The sequence below is a fragment of the Chelonoidis abingdonii genome, chromosome 14 (assembly GCF_003597395.2).
Source record: "Chelonoidis abingdonii isolate Lonesome George chromosome 14, CheloAbing_2.0, whole genome shotgun sequence".
NCBI lineage: Eukaryota > Metazoa > Chordata > Testudines > Testudinidae > Chelonoidis > Chelonoidis abingdonii.
Window position 1 is genome coordinate 7,473,357 of NC_133782.1, and position 16,856 is coordinate 7,490,212.

General features: G+C 42.8%; 1 protein-coding gene across 1 annotated transcript in view; it reads right to left on the reverse strand.

Annotated features, from left to right (window-relative positions):
* Nucleotides 1-2,254: 2,254 nt before the first annotated feature.
* Nucleotides 2,255-16,856, reverse strand: part of NTSR1 (neurotensin receptor 1) — a 104,022-nt gene continuing 89,420 nt past the window's right edge. The window contains exons 3-4 of the mRNA XM_032802305.2: nucleotides 11,441-11,531; nucleotides 2,255-5,096 (exon numbers count right to left, since the gene is read on the reverse strand). Of these exons, the coding sequence (XP_032658196.1) occupies nucleotides 4,847-5,096; nucleotides 11,441-11,531 (341 nt within the window). The 3' untranslated portion in view covers nucleotides 2,255-4,846. The remainder of the gene's footprint in view (nucleotides 5,097-11,440; nucleotides 11,532-16,856) is intronic.

A 16,856-nucleotide genomic window follows, 5' to 3' on the forward strand; every position in this document is an offset into this window, starting at 1 on the left:
CTGATCAACTGCAGGAATAGAATTCTAGTCCATGAAACGATACAGACAGTCAAACAGCAAAAATCCTGCTTGGATCCTGACCTGCAACTTCTTCAGCCTGGACTTAAACAGGCCTCTTTTATGAGAGCAAATAACATCTTACTGTCAGTTATTTCTGGGTGCAATTTAGGCCCTTTAGACATTAAATTACCTGCTTTGGTAGCATAAGTGATTTAAATCGCTCATTCAGCCAGAATTATTTGCAGCTGGAAGGCACAGTTAGTCTGAAAATTTGGTTCATTAGGCTCATTTCTGATCTGAAACAGGCAGGTATTCATTACTGTGTGACTTGAAAATACTGTTACAGAACCCAACAGGGCAACAGGTTGCTTATCACTTAGGCTTATAACCATTTATAACACCTCCTACTGATGTCTAACATATACTGCTTATGTCTGTAACATGCTTAGAATATCTGTTGATTATTCATAAACCATTTATAAATGAAACCTTCATGTAAAGTGAAACCACCCTACCTCTTGGTTTTTCTAGGTAAATTTAATAAGTTGTGTTTCTAACTAGATAGAAGCCCACTGTATGTAAAATAAAGATGCTCATTAAAAAGTAATTTTTGCACTGCTTCTGGGATTACCATGGGAATCCAATAAAACACAAACAAACCACAAAACAGAGCAGAGCTCACATTTTGGCAAAGTCAAATTAAACTAAACCCACAAAAATTTCCATTCTAAACTTGGAACCCTTGATTTTCAAGTGGATTTATATAGTGATAATTTAATAGCCTTTTGATAACTATGATTTACAGCTGTGCATGTATGAACTCTGTTACCTAAACCTTATGGGGCTGAAACCACAGGACACTAGTTCTGTACTAGAAAAATTCACTGGTGGTCAGAGTATTGGCAACTGACCTTTATCAATCAGATGGGAAGTTTAACTGGGAAAAGGAGACTCATTTTCATTGTAAATTAGAACGGTAAGCCTCTTTCATTTAACAATATTGTAATCAGCTGGCTAGTATATCTATCTGTGTAATTCTGCCATTTACTCAGCAGAGTCAGAGCTGTTCAGCTGTGGGTCATAGCCCCTGCACTGCTATGAGCTATTGGAGATTCTATTTTTTTTCAGAGGATAGGGGATTAAGCTTTTGAAGCAGAAGGATATAAATTCTGTCCTCACTGGCAGAGGAAATTCTGAGTGGCCATGGTGTGCCAGCATAGCAACAACTGTTACCACCAAGAAATAATAGTTCCTAGGTGACACTGGACTAGTTCAAGAATTAACCTTGCTTGGCATACCAGGCACTCAGTCTTCCTTTTTATATATGATGTGACCCACTCATTTTTTAAAACAAATCTGCAATTAACTTCCTTCTTATAGCCCATTCAAATCAACACAATTAAGCTAAGCCAGTGGTTCTCAAACTTTTTTTTCTGCGGACCACTTGAAAATTGCTGAGGGTCTCGGCGGACTACTTAGTGATCTTTCCAAATGTTGTTTGTACCATTAGGTAACTATTGTAAAGCGCTTTGGATAAAAGCGCCATATAAAAAAACCCTTAATAATAATTAACATTTTATGTTCTACAAATAAAAGCACACAACTCTAGCTTGCTTGCTAGCATATATATACCTTCCCCTGGATATTTCCACTACCTGCTTCTGACGAAGTGGGTATTCACCCACGAAAGCTCACGCTCCAAAACGTCTGTTAGTCTATAAGGTGCCACAGGATTCTCTGCTGCTTTTACAGATCCAGACTAACACGGCTACCCCTCTGAAACTCATATTTTAATATCAGTAGTCTCACCTTTCTAATGTGATGGATATACCCTCTCTCTCCTGGGGCTGGGAAGGAGGGGGGGGTCTCTCCCTTTCTCCCCCACTGCAGCAGACCCTGAGCTGGGAAGGAGCGGGGTCTCTCCCCCACCACAGAGCAGAGGCAGGGAAGGAAGGCCGTCTCTCCCTGGCAGCCGCAGCCTTAGAGCTGGAGAAAGTCACCTCTTTCTCTGGATGCCACAGCCTTGCATGTCCCAGATTCCCTCCACCCCTTATTCTCACCCCACTGCCCCCTCCCACCTACCCCTAATTCCCCCCAAGGCCACCACCTCACCTTACATGTGTATCTTATCCAGGGTCTAGGCACCTAATTAATGGAGCCAGGCCTGCACGGCTCTACTAATTAGATGGGTGGCTCTTCATTCTGTTGTGTGCAGCCTTCCAGGCACACACCTTAGAGGGATCTATCCGCGGACCACTTGTGGTCCATGGACCACAGTTTGAGAACCTTTGATCTAAGCACCAGTTACTGACAATCAAAACTTTAGCAAATTGCACTGATTTCCCTAAGATTTAACTTTGTCTGACTGGAATTATTGGTCTGCTGGTCAGGTTTCTGATATAACCATTTGTCCAGGAGATGTGATAGCAACACCTGGCAATGCACGTGAATTTGACTATGTGCAGGTGGGCCCGGACACTATTGTGTCAACTTGTGCATAAGTATATACTAGACTATGATGTGGCTGATCACAAGAGCTTGGCACACGTTGCACAAATGCTTGTGCTGGTTCCGTTTCACTCAGCTCACCCGTATAATAGCAGAGGTACCTCTTTAGCTTATTGTGTGGGGCCTGTGTTTTTGGTGTAGATGGTTGGCTGGTAGAAATGGGAGCATTAATTCAAACCCTGAAGCTACACAGCCCATTCGGATAAAAGGTTTGCAAATCCAAATCCAGGGTTAGATCTGACCCAAGTCTCACTTTTCATCTGGCCATAGATTTGGTTTGCTGCCTGCATGCAGCCATGGTTGAATACAGATTAGCTCCTCCCAGCTGGGCTGAACTCTTGTATTAAGCACTCATTTAACAAAGAGGATTTATGCCACATAATGGTTTGTGTGTACGCACCTGCTGTTGGAACATGACTGACTGTAATAGGGCCAGGCACCTCCTGAGCAGCTCTTTGTGGTGTCCGGCTACCAACTTCTCCCCTATTCAGGGCCCCTTAATAACTCACCATGAACAGGTAATTACAACATTCCCCTCCTGGGGACCCATTTATTGCGTCCTTACATACTGGACCTCCTGGTCCCAACATCAATTCAGTTACACTATGCTAGTCAGGGTCTCTAGTAGGAGCTAAGCTCCATACTCCCAGGCTTTACCTGACTGAACCTCAGCCCTCTGGTTCTGGCTACCAGGCCCAAAACCTTCTCTCAGTCAGGGCCCCTACCAGGAGCCTGAGGATTACTGCCTCTCCTGTCCGTCACAGCTCCCTTAGTTTCAGAATCTTCCCAGCAGAAACTTTTCACTCACTGCCACTCCCTTCACTCCCACTCCTCTTTCTACTTCATTGTGCCCTCTTGCTGCTCTTTATAGGGCAATCACCCTAATCTCTCCCAGGAGTGGCTCATTCTGTAATCAGGCTTGGCTAGCTCCAGCCCTTAAGAGACAAACCGCCCCATTACACTGGCCTTTTCAGACCCAACAGCTCTTTCTGCTGCCCCTCTAGTCTGTCAAGAAGGGGCCTGGTTTTGGAACTGGGAATCCTGAATTTAAATCACGTCGTTTTCTGTTAATTCTTCATGTGTGTTGCCTGCAGTTAGAGATTGGTAAATACAGATCATTAGGTCACAGAATAAGAAAATTGCACTAGAGTCTTTTGAGGCCCTTGTACCTCGGACTTGAGCTTGCCCTTTGGGATATCAGCAAACTCTCTAACAAAACACCTGCAAATTGAGAAAAACTGGAATAAGAATGGCTAAAAAATCAATTATCTGTGCCCTGCAGAATTCATACAGGTTGCTCTATGCCTCTCCTTCATCCATTAGCAGCCCTCGCTCATCATGGTCCAGGCATGTGCTCACCTCTTGATATCGCTCAACTAACTTTTTACCTTTTTTCAGTGGTAAAAATGGGATTTGGCTATGAAGCAAATGTAAGATTGCCCTCTTCTTTGTTTTTAACAATTAGATTTGTGTCAATTTAAGCATTCTAGACTTTGTCATTATTATTATTAATTATTATTGTTATTATTATGATGTATTTTTTAAAGTATTTGTGTGATGACCTTGCTGAAAGGATCCAAGAGGTATCGAGGCCCCATTGTGCTAGGCACTACACACACCCCTAACAAAAAGATGATCCTTGCACCCTAAGAGCACTGAACAGTGTTTTCCAAGGTGCTATCCTGATCTAGGTAAGGCATTATAATTATTTTATTATTTAATTTAGGGACACTAAATTGACTCTCCTGGACACCCTGGTTTAATTAATCAGAATTAAGAATGAGTTCTATAAATAACCACCTTGCTCCCTGAGTGCTATATTCCCTACTGATTCCATTATTTCCATTTCTCTTTCTTTTATCACCTCTCAGATTACTACTCCCCCTCCCTCAAAAAATATCCCTGTTCACTCAAAACTGCCTTGGTCCTCACTAAAGTCTCAGCTCAGTGCCACCAAGAGAAACGATGTTGAGCTCTTTGACTTCAGCACAGCATTTCTGCACAGAGAAAAGGATGAAGCACGATATGAGTTGCCTAAGCTTGACATTTATAGGCTGAAGAGGTGCTGTGGCTTCCCAGATAACACTGCATCGGAATCTATGCCATACAGAAGTTACAAAATGCGTAGCCATTATTCACAAGAGGCAAGGCCGATGCTTTAAAATAACCCCAAAGTTACTGGCAGAATGAAGCCTATTTTTTCCAACAAAAATGAGACTGCTAAACACATTCGTGTTATGGAGAATTTAGAGACCATGCACTAAGGTCCCAGAGGTCTCTCTCACATCCTAAATTCACGTTGAAACACATTCTCCTTTCCTTTGGCTTCACTCGGGGCTCAGTATGTCGTTTCCCTAGTGACTTGGCTGGAAAACGTATGGTTGCTAGAGATGCTGTTGGACTTTCTGGTGAAGCTGGGTCTCTTTTTCTTCTTCCTCCATGGCAGGCACAGGAACATGAGCGTGGAGAGGAAGATCTGGCGGAAGTTTGCAGACACCAGGTTGTAGAGGATGGGGTTGATGGCAGAACTGACGTAGAAGAGGACATTTGTCAACATGTAGAAGTAGTGGTAGAAATTATAAAGGAATCTGATGGAACAGAACAAGAAGAGAGTGGAAATATGAGTGGAGGAGGAGAGTATGAATAACTTACAATTGCAGGGTTGGAGAAAGTGGAAGCCAGATTTTCAGCAGCTGGGGATTACCATACTAGATATCAAATTTGGTCCATCTAGTCCAGGGATCGGTAACCTTTGGCCCATGGCCCACCAGGGTAAGCACCCAGGTGGGCTGGGCCAGTTTGTTTACCTGCTGTGTCCACAAGTCCACAAGTTCGGCCGTTCGTGGCTCCCACTGGCCATGGTTCGCTGTCCCAGCATTTCTCATCTTCACTGACTTTTTTAACAAATGATTTTCAAAATCATTCTTGAAAAATTTCATTGACCAACCCCCACTTTTCAGCAAATCAAAATTTGCAATGATGATTTTGAAATTACTTTTGATAAAAATATCAGTAAGGCATATCATGAGAAATTTCACCAAAACCAGAAGATGAGTCCATTTCAAACCTGAAATGTCAGACACTTTAGTTTGCAGTTGTAGCCCTGTCAGTCCCAGAGTAAGAAAGACAAGGTAATATCTTTTGATGGAGTAACTTCTGTTGGTGGAACAGACAAGCTTTCCTGCTGCACAGACCTGAAGAAGAAGTCTGTGCAGCTTGAAAGCTTGTCACTTTCACCAACAGATGTTGGTTCATTAAAAGATATTACCTCACCAAACTTCTTAGAGAAACTGTCAACCTGTTTTTCAACCAGGTCTAACTATAACCCATAAAGGAGTTCCATCCTGTTCCCATTTTAGTCAACTGCAAAACTTCCATTGCTTATAGGTATGTAGGAACCAGACTATGGCCAGGAACTCATCAACTATATAACAAAAGGGTGGTTTTGAGTGTGATGTGCAAACACTGAAAGGGTAGAAGGCACAGGAATGTCTACAGACTGAAGAACTGTGTATAAGATACTGCAATTGCCTTCTCTAATTGCTTATGAGAGTTGTCATTGGTATATGCCAACCTTTGTAAAGTCAGGACAGTTATTTTTAGTGGCGTGGGAGGTTGTGCTTCATTCTAAGGCTGTCACCATGATAGCATGAATCCTGATTATAGGGTATTGCTCTGTGCAAAAGGTTTTTAAGGGTTAAGACATACAGACCTCCAGAGAAAATCACAGTCCAGTGCAGAACCCATGTCAGTGTCTCTGATTTAATGGCTACAAAGTGCTAGGATATGGTAGCAGCTGAAAGCAGCCCGAGGTGCACGTATTTGGGAAAGTGCACACCTTTCAGCTGAAAGAGCTTGTCACTTAGCCCCTGATGGTGTCAATAATTATAAAGAAAATATGAAATTCTAGTAGCTTGCAGTGCTGGTGCCCATTATCCTGGCCAAAGGAAGTACTGTGGAAATAAGTATCCTTTCAAGCAGTTCCTTTTGAAATGTTCTTAAAGATCAACAAATGTTAACTTTGGTCTAGTCAGTCCTCTTAACTCACTTTAACAGTTTCTTTACTGTGGTTTATCCCTACAGAAACGTACGAGATTTCTGACTCATACACACAGAAAATCTTCACTGGTTCCTGTTCACTAAGGCCACAATTTTCAAGTGACTGGCAATTTTAGGTGCCTTAATTTTTGATTGCCCAATCTGAGACCTCGAAAAGGGACCAGTCTCAAGGCAGGCACTCACAAACAAGTCTCTTTTGGAAAAATCTTGGTCTCTAAAATCACAAATGCTGTCCAGGGTCATACTTCATATTGATTCCCTTTATAAAGAGGTTAATAAATGATTAATAGATGTTTTAACAAATGGATAATCAATGGTTGTAGTTTGCCATAGAGTCCAACAGGTCAATAGACTGCTTATAACTAGCTATAATACTTTCTACTGATGTGCTTAGAACCAATTATAACAAATACTACTCATGTCTAACTTGCTTATAACGTCTATTAATCATTTATTAACCATTTATAAAGAGCAATTTAATTGAAATGAGAGTCTCTGCCTTGTTTTTCATTTGTTTCTGTAACTATTAACTGAAAAAGGACCCTGGTTCATCTCAGACTAGGTTCCTCTTTAAAGCTGGTTTCAGGCTGCTACAGGGAAAAGGATGGATGTATTTAGACAAGCACCATTCGATCATTCCCACAATAAACTGAATATAAAGATCATCTGAATTAAAGGCACCACCATCATGCTGGGCGGATGCCACCAGGGTGCAAGCCAGGTTAGAAGAATGGCTGGGTGATGTGTTCTGACAGAGCGGAGTGATTCTTGTGGAGCAGGGGAATAATCTGAAGAGAGACAGCATTTTCAGTAGGAAGGGTACAACCACTGGACTAAAATCCCTGGATTACTATTTGTGAGCAGGTAGAATTCATAGACATAAATGGCTACATTACACTACGAGCGAGGGGTGTGATTCCCTTGCTCGTGTACACATGCTTGCACTAGCTCCGTGAGAGCTAGCGTGAGTATAAATAGCAGTGTAGCTGCAGTCACATGGGTAGCAGCAGCAGGACCGGTGCCCGGGTTTCTGGCGCCCTAGGCACTGGGCCATTTTGCCGCCACGCACGCGGGTCTCGCGGCTCCGGTGGAGCTGCCACAGGCATGCCTGCGGCAGGTCCACCGGAGCCGCGGGACCAGCGGACCGTCCGCAGAAATGCCTGCGGCAGGTCCACCGGAGCCACGGGACCAGTAGACCCTCCGCAGGTACGACTGCGGCAGCTCCACCAGAGCCGCCTGCCGCCCTCCAGGCAAAGTGCCACCCCCCTCATAATGCTGGCACCCTAGGTGACTGCCTAAGTCGCCTAAATGAAAGCGCCGGCCCTGAGCGGCAGCGGAGCGAGTACATACCTCCTGGGTTCAGAAAGGTTTGTACTCAGCACGGTTCAGTTGTGCCTCTTCTGCCATAGCCAGTGCTGCTGCAGCGACACTGCTATTTACACTCATGCCAGCTCTCATCGAGGTAGCGCGAGTACGTGTACATGGGCAGGGGAACCAAACCCCTAGCTCATAGTTTAGATGTAGTCTAGGTAGTAGGGGACTCATTTGTGTTGAGTGCTCCACAGTTTCACTGATCTTAATGGACATTACAGGTGCTCAGCATCCTTGAAAATCAGGCCTTGTGCTCTTCTACCTGATCACAGATGAAGGATAAATAGACCTGTTATTATGATGTCTTACTAACCCCAAAACACAAACCTTAAACACTGTGTTAAGAATTGGTGGCCCGTTCCAATCATTACAAATACATCGTTGGGCTGTAGCTATGAGGTATTAATTCAAAAGAAGAAGATTTCTCTTGTTCAGACATGGGCATATTTCTGGATGATCTTACATCAAACCACCATAAATAATTAATTAACCAGTGACACTGATAGCTCACCATTCATAATATATCTGTAATTTGTGAACTTCCTTAAAATTAATCATGGTTTTTAAAAAATATTAAAATGCAAATGGAACACATCAATCTGTGTTAACCGCTGACAAAGTTGTCTATTCCTTGTGCCCAGAGAAAATATTATTGTTACATAACCGCTTGCTGCTTTAAGTGCTTTTCTTATAGTAAAGTAAACAAGAAATAACAGCTTGCTCCAATGCATGCCTAGGAGTCTATTTTCACTATTAAGTGTAAAATCCGGTTGTTACCATAGCAGGATATACAATTTGTTTCGGTGGACTGCTCTACTGGAAATCACTGTTTCTTGTGCTTGGAATTTATAAAATTTTAATAATCTCTTAGTTTGGCTGCATTTTAGCATTGTAGAAGTGTCCGCCGCTCTCCTGGTCTCCCATTCACTGCAGGAAACAGAACTCTTTTCAGAGAACAGAAGATGTAATATTGTAAAAGAACTACCTGAGTAATGGTTAGATTCTTCACTGAACCCATCTCCTGCCATCTTTGGCTCAAGGAATCTGGGGCTAGATTTTCAGAAAGTTTAGGTGCACAATTGCATGTACAAAATGTATGCTCTATTATTTACCTGATTTGTACATGCAGTTGCCATGACTATGCAAAAAATTGGATAGTTGCATGAGCATATAGCTAATAGATGTATTTGCATGTTATTTTCATCTTTTATGTGAGCAATGTCAATACATGTACAAACTAGGTGTGCAGTTACAAGTATAATTGCCTACTTAAACTGTCTGAAAATCCCTGCAAATGGATGATGATCCCTATATGTTAATTCTGGCCTTTCATTGCTAAAATTAGCAAATAACCTACTCCATTCTTCTCATAGACTCATAGATTTTAAGGTTAGAAGGGACCATCTTGATTATCTACTCTGACCTCCTGCATACTGCAGGCCACAGAACCTCACCCACCCACTCCTGGAGTAGGCACATAACCTTTTGCTAAGTTACCGAAGTCCTCAAATAATGATTTAAAGACTTCAAGTTACAGAGAATCCACTACTTACTCTCATTCAAACCAGCAAAAGATTCATGCCCCACACTGCAGAGGAAGACGAAAAACCCCTAGGATTTCTTCCAATCTGACCTGGGGGAAAATTCCTTCCCAACACCAAATATGGTGATCAGTTAGACCCGGAGCATGTGGGCAAGACCCAGTAGTCGGACACCTGGGAAAGAATTCCCTATAGTAACTCTGAGCCCTCCCTCTAGTGTCCCATCTCCAGCTATTTACTAATAGCAGTCACAGATTGCCTACAATGGCCTGTGACCCATCTCATCAAAACATCCTCTCCATAAACTTATCAAGCTCATTCTTAAAACAAGTAATGTTTTTTGTGCCCTTTATGTCTTTTGGAAGGCTGTTACAGAACTTTACTCCTCTAATGTCAAGCCTAAATTTATTGATGACCAATTTATATCCATTTGTTCTTGTGCCAATATTGGCCCTTAAATAACTATTCTCCCTTCCAGGTGTTTATCCCTCTGAGGTATTTACAGAGAGCTATCCTATCTTCCCATAACCTTCATTTTGTTAAGCCTAACAAGACAAGCTCATTGAGTCTCCTCTCCTAAGGTAGGTTTTCTATTCCTTTAATCATCTTTAGTAGCCCTTCTGTGCATCTGTTGCAGTTTCAATTCATCTTTCTTAAACATGGGAAACCAGAATTGCACACAGTATTGCAGATGAGGTTTCTCCTTGTATAATGGTAATAACACTTCCTTAGCTCTACTGGAAATACCTCACCTGATGCATCCTAGGACTGCATTAGCCTTTTTCACAGCCACATCACGTTGCTAGCTCATAGTCATGCTGTGACTGACTAATACACCCAGGTCTTTCCTCTCCTCTATTGCTTCCAAATTCTTGTTGTTAGTCCCTAAGTACGTGACCTTGAATTCTGCACTGTTAAATTTCATCTCATTTCTATTACTTCAGTTTCCAAGGTCATCCAGATCTTCTTGTATGATATTTCAGTTCTCCTCCGTATTGCAATACCTTCCAATTTTGTGTCATCTGCAAATTTTATTTGTATACTCCCACTTTTTTGTGTCAACTTCATTAATGGAAATGTTAAATAAGATTGGTCCCAAGACCATTCCTTGAGGAGGTCCACCAGTAACCTCCCTCCTTCCTGACATTTGAACTTTCAGTATGACCCGTTGTAGTCTCCCCTTTAACTAGTTTCTTACTCACCTTTCAATTGTCATACGAATCTCCATCTTCTCCAATTTAACAATTTCCCATGTGGAACAGTGTCATGCATTACTGAAATCCAAGTAGATTAGATCTACTGCATTTCCTTTATTTAGAAAATCTTCTCAAAGAAAGAGATCAAGTTGGTCTGGCATGATCTACCTTTTCTAAAACCAAGATGGATTTGTATGTTGAAATGATGCAACTATTTTTCTGTCTGTGGATTCTCTCCTATCACCTGGAAAATTTAGCTTTTTGTAACTAAATTGTGTTTTGACATGAGCTGCTCCACCTTACAGCTAATGTCTCTGTGTCTTAGATACACACTAACAATTACTTAGGATGGAAAAAAAATGATCCAACCAAGGATTCTTAGGGACTGGCAGAGGTGAAAATTGGTCACTGTACTAGTAACAGGTGGTAATTTTGTGATTGCCAACATGAGATAATCAGATGCTATTTGAATACATGCTAATGTTTTCCACCACATACACCTTTGGAATCCAGCTTTTAAAACCTGTAATAAAAAAAACAAGCTGAAGACAATTTTGAGACGGTTTTAAGTTCATATTTTCCCTGTAAAACTTCAGGGCTAGATTCTGATCTCCTTATTAAATATCACCAGACCCCCTGTTGACCTCAAAGGTGCTAGTAGTTGAAGAACATGGTAGTCAGTGGAAGTAAGGGGAGCACAGTCTGGTCCTTGGATTTCTGCAGTGGCATGGTACAATCACATTTTACTTCAAAATAATGACTCACTCTGTCCAGTGATCTGCTGGAACATAGCAAAACATGAGACGCCGTATATGATAAGGAAGCCAGCAGACCACAAAGGCAATCACAACAGCACCTGCAAGGTACAAACATTTCCATTATTCTTTTTTGGAAATAAAAAAAGCGATCAGTTTTTGTGCACGTTTAACACTATTTTCTTTTAAAAGCACCAGCATTGTCCTATGTGCCTTTGTGCTAATCAATAAAAGCCCCAGAGGGATAGCCATGGCTTTTATCTTTTATGGTAGAACAAGGGTAATGGAAATAATGGAAACTGGTTACAATCTCTGGGGGAGTAGTGGGGTATAAACAGAAGAAAAGAGGTCTAATGCATGAAAAGGCAGTAAAGGACACCTCACATTGTCTAGTTCAGACTCCGCATCAAGCAAAATCTGTCTCCACGTTGTATTTATATTTTATTTAACAGACATAACCATAGCACTTTTTTCATCCAGTGGCACATAGAATAAGGAATACTATGACCTCAGCAGTTCATAGCACATACCTGTGTCCCATGTGTACAAAGCCATTGAATTACCAGGAGTCCCACTGTGTTACTGATCATCAAATGATTTCTAAGGATGATTTAGCTCTCTGGGGCAGGACTCATCTTTTTGTTCTGGTAGGACAACATGTAGGGGTCCTGGTGCATGACTGGTGGTGCACGACCACAATCCAAATAATGCATAATACTACTATTAATAAAAATCAATAATCAGGTGTATCTATCAATCATAATGTTTTATTCCCGAGGGACAGCTTTTCAGCAGGAGTTTGCAACACACCACACACTCCATTAGATTTGTCGAAGTAGAAACTTTGATAGTTCTGCTGGAAACCTTGTGACATGAATGCAGTAGCACAGATGGAATCTTTTTTTGATGAGAACAGATGTCCATTTTAAAATGGGATCCTTCAATATGATCTTGTAGCAGGGATAACGTTTTTATTCCAGATCCACTTATTGACTGAGAGAGTTCTATGGGTGTGGCCCTAACAGCATCCCAATGCAAGAGGCTCATTGGTAGGGAGTTTCAGCTGGCCTGACCAGTTCAGTGTACCCCAGTTCATTAATGTCATAAACTGTATCTGATGTGCCATATAAATTATCATTGGAAAACTAATCACACTGATCTCCCCTCACTTTAACTGAATTACTCTTGAGGGGAAGTAGAATCATGTCCTTGGAAGCTGTCTGAAATTATTTCTTGACATCAACCCAGGACCTTGGTAGCTTGGTATTTTGTTTTGCGAGGCACAGAGCTATGGTTATCAGTCAGTCAGAATCGTGGATGATAAAGCCCAGTCGGTGGGTGCCTTTGTTAATCTAGATTTTTTTTAAATCAGGGAATCAAGGGAAAGATTCCTTTTCTTACAATGCATATTTCCAGTGCTGTAAGAAATGACAGGGGTCTGGCAGAATCCCAGCAGGAAACCTCAGTCAAAACAGCACAAAATGACAGTCATGGAGAAAAATCAGATATAAATATAACCAACATATTGCTTTTCATCCCAAATGTGCTTTACAGATGGTAAGTGCCAAATTGTTCCTGGCCTTTATGTGGGCTCCTATGATGATGGGAGACAGGAAAGATCCCTTTGAGGCCTACATAACAGCCAGATGCAATTTGCAGCCTCCATATTCAGGGAGGCACCCCTTTTCCCTGGCTGTGAACAGTGTCCAAGAGAGTGGGAACTTGTCCCCAACCATTCCCTCCTCACCAATAGGGCTGGTGCACAGAGGGGACTATGCTGTGCTTCATGAGGGGGCGTAGCCACAGGGATGTTCCTCCTAGGGAATGGAGCACTTGAGGAGGATTCTGACTTCTGAATACAGATTAATCCTCCAGAAGTTCCCCCACTCTAATCACCTCACACTATGGGCCTGTACCAAGAGGCCCAATTGGTCCTTCAGTAACTAACTGTCCTCATGCTCCTGTGGAGCAAGCAAGAAAGTGATCGTATCTCCATTTTGTGGGTGGATACAATGAGGCAAGAATGACTTGCCCAAAGCCACCCAGGTAGTTGGCGTCTGAGCTGGTATCAGCACCCAAGAGCTCCTAGCTCCCAGCCCTGTACTCGGAGCATTGTACCATGATCAGTGCCAGCTGTAACAGGACTCTACTGGGAAGGAGTAGGGGAGAGAATCATCGCCAGAAGGGGAGGTCAGGCCATGGCATCCTTGTGGAGGCTCCCACGCAGCCTGTTCTGTTGGCTGTGCCTCTGGACAGCCATGTCAGCAAATGGACAGTCTAAGGAAACAGAGGAAAGTTCATACAGTGTAAACTGAGTTAGACAAGCCCAAGAACCCCCATTTAAGATGAGACTGAAAAGTTGAGAGTTCAGACATTAGCCAGAACTTTGTTGCACTGGGTTTGAGCCATAGGCACCGACTTCCCCTCTAGCTGGGGGCTGGAGGTGGTCGGCTTCCCTGCTCTTCCCCAGGCCCGCATCCATTCCTATCCTTCCCCCAAGTCCCTGCCCCCATCCCACCTCTCCTCAGTGCGTGCCCTGTCCCCACTGCTCCCCTTCCCTCCTGGAGCTTCCTAAACACCGTGAAACATCTGAGAGGCACTGGGGAGCGGGGGAGCTTGGTTGCCGGTGGGCGCTGCTGAGCAGCACCTGCTAATTTTTTTCTGTGGATGCTCCAGCCCTGGAGCACCCATGGAGGCAGCACCTATGGTTTGAGCTGGGGATAAGTTGGCCCTCTACTCTCCTCAGTGTACGCGCAACTGGCCTCAGGTGGCACGTGACCAGGATTCATCACCGAATTTGGTGCAATGATTGGATCATTCACTTCCCCTGCCCAGGACAGGTACTGACAGGGAGCACGGCATTAATGCTGATCCACCCCCTAACCCCACCACTCTCAACTATGATCTGGCATCAAGGCTCAGAGGAGATGAAGTGCGTTGGTTGGAGGATCTGATTTTCTTAATTAAAAGTACAGCACTGAGGCTGGAAGAGGGGTACATTTGCAGAGGCTAGCTGTATTCCTCTGGGGTATTGGAAGACCTTTCACATATGCTGCAAAAGCCGTTAATTTTGATAAGATTTTTGGGAAAGGTAGGGGGTATGTTCCTGAGAGAAAGCTAGAGGATCTGTTATTGCTCTTTTAGCTGAATGAATTCATTATTTTGATGTGATTATTTTTTGGCTGCTGTGTTGTCACTGCAATTGTAGCTCTAATTCACTGTTAGGGCACCTAGAGCTTTGTGATTTAAATCTAAAGAAATAATAAAATTAATACGTCCAATGAGGGCCTGATCCTGTCATTTACTTTGGTGGCTGCAGGTGCAGACCTCAAATAAGATGAGGTGAGGGAGCAGTGGGGCACTCTAGCATCTTTTTAAAACCATCTTCCAAGTCTTCAAGAGGGTGTGAAGTCATTTCTTCACAGTGGGAGGCAACAGGTGTCAGCTCCTCTCAGCCACCCTGCCTGGGAACATTGCAGGACGGGCAAGAAAAGGATGTTTGAATAGCTGCAAAGTTTGAAGTGACACTGATAACTCTCAGGGAATTCACAGGAGGACCGAGACACCATCTTCAACTCATTTTGTGATGAGTTTAAAAAAAACCTAATACAGTAGACAGACATTTTTGTGAGTGAAAAGCAATGCACATCAGGCAGACCTGCTTTCTCCTGTAGAACTGGGGCTATTTCCCTCAGCTGTGCCTTTTTCTTTATTTAGCAAAATTCACTAAAGCATGAATCACAGTTCCTGCTATGCGTCTTCAAGTCTCCCAGTCATTCTGGATGGTAGCATTTGGGCAGCAGCAGCTGTACGGGATGGGCTGTATTGTGGACTGCCCTTTGCAGAGCAGAGAAAGAACTAGAGAACAAACGTCCTCAAGGCTCATAACAAGAGCAAAGTGTCTGGATTCTAGTGTAGCAGACTGGAAATTTTGTGACAGCTCCTCTGAATGAAAAAAATGGAGCATTTTTATTGCATATAAAAATAAATTATTTGCTCATTTATGTATCCTCTGTGCTATTCATTTTGATATTAAATTTGATGTATTTATGCTGCCCCCATGTATACTAACACCATATAACAGCATTGTAGAAGCTGTCAGGAAGAAAACAGAAGTTTTGTAAAGGGCCTCCAAAAGGTGTTACGTGTATGTACGCACATTTTTACATACACACACACACACTTTTCAGGTGCAAACAACTGCTTTAAAAATGGTCCCCAATAGATTATTTTGGAGCAAAGTTTAACACTTGTGCACGCCCTGGTTTTAGACTTATTAAGAGACTCTTATGGTTTGATGTTAAATCCCAGATATGCAGCATCTCAAAAACTGTTTTTCTACTGTGCTATTTCTGATGTGTGGCATTGTACATCTCAGCTTAGAAGGCCCTGCCCTGTATTTGTTACCCTTAATAATGTTTCAACTTTATCAACTGGATCAAGAATACATAGGGTGGCAAGCCAGCCCTTCTCCATCCACTCCCTGGGATCCGATTCCAAACAGGGGCACATGTCAATTTCCATCTAAAAAACATTGAGTAAACAACCTCCCCTTTTATCTCATTCTCTTTCAGAAACCTAACGCTCTTTCCCTTTCATCACGCCTTGGTGAGCTAGGTGCTTACCAGGGAAAAGAGATGGGTTGTAAAAGGAATGCTGGATAAAGTAGATATTTAAACAATTTCTGTTGGATCCCAGAAACTGTTACGTACAATCTTTTGGGTTCATTCAGGGATTTCTTCTTGAGGAGGCAGAGACTGTTGATTACATGTTGCAGTTCAGCTTGGGTGAGCCACCAACGTGTTGTGTTCTCAAAGAGAAATAGATGCGGATGAGAGAGTTCATTTAATCTCACAGCAGAGTAACACGTGCTAGAGCAGAGCACACGGGGTGACAGTGCCCTGGGGACTGGCTCAACAGGAAACATTACCTTCTGCCGCCATGGTATAGATCTAAAGCCCATTAAAGTTATTGAGCATCCTTCCACCAACTTCTGTGGGCTTTGGATCGGACCCAAAATTGAATCAGTCTGTGGGTGACCCACAGGAATGGTGTTCATGGGCCTGGAAATGTTTTTAAAGATGGTTTGTTCTTTATTCCCCAAATTGACATTTCTTTATTGAAAGAGACTGGGCCCCTTATCTCTGCCTCTGGCCACGTCTACACTACGCGTGAAAATCGATTTTAGATACTCAATTTCAGCTACGAGAATAGCGTAGCTGAAATCGAATATCTAAAATCGATTTACTTACCCGTCTTCACCGCGCGGGATTGATGTGCGCGGCTCGCCATGTCGATTACGGAACTCTGTTTGTTTTGGTGGAGTTCCGGAATCGATCTAAGCGCACTCTGGGATCGATATATCCCGTCCAGATCAGACGCGATATATCGATCCCCGAGCAATCGATTTTAACGCGCCGATACGG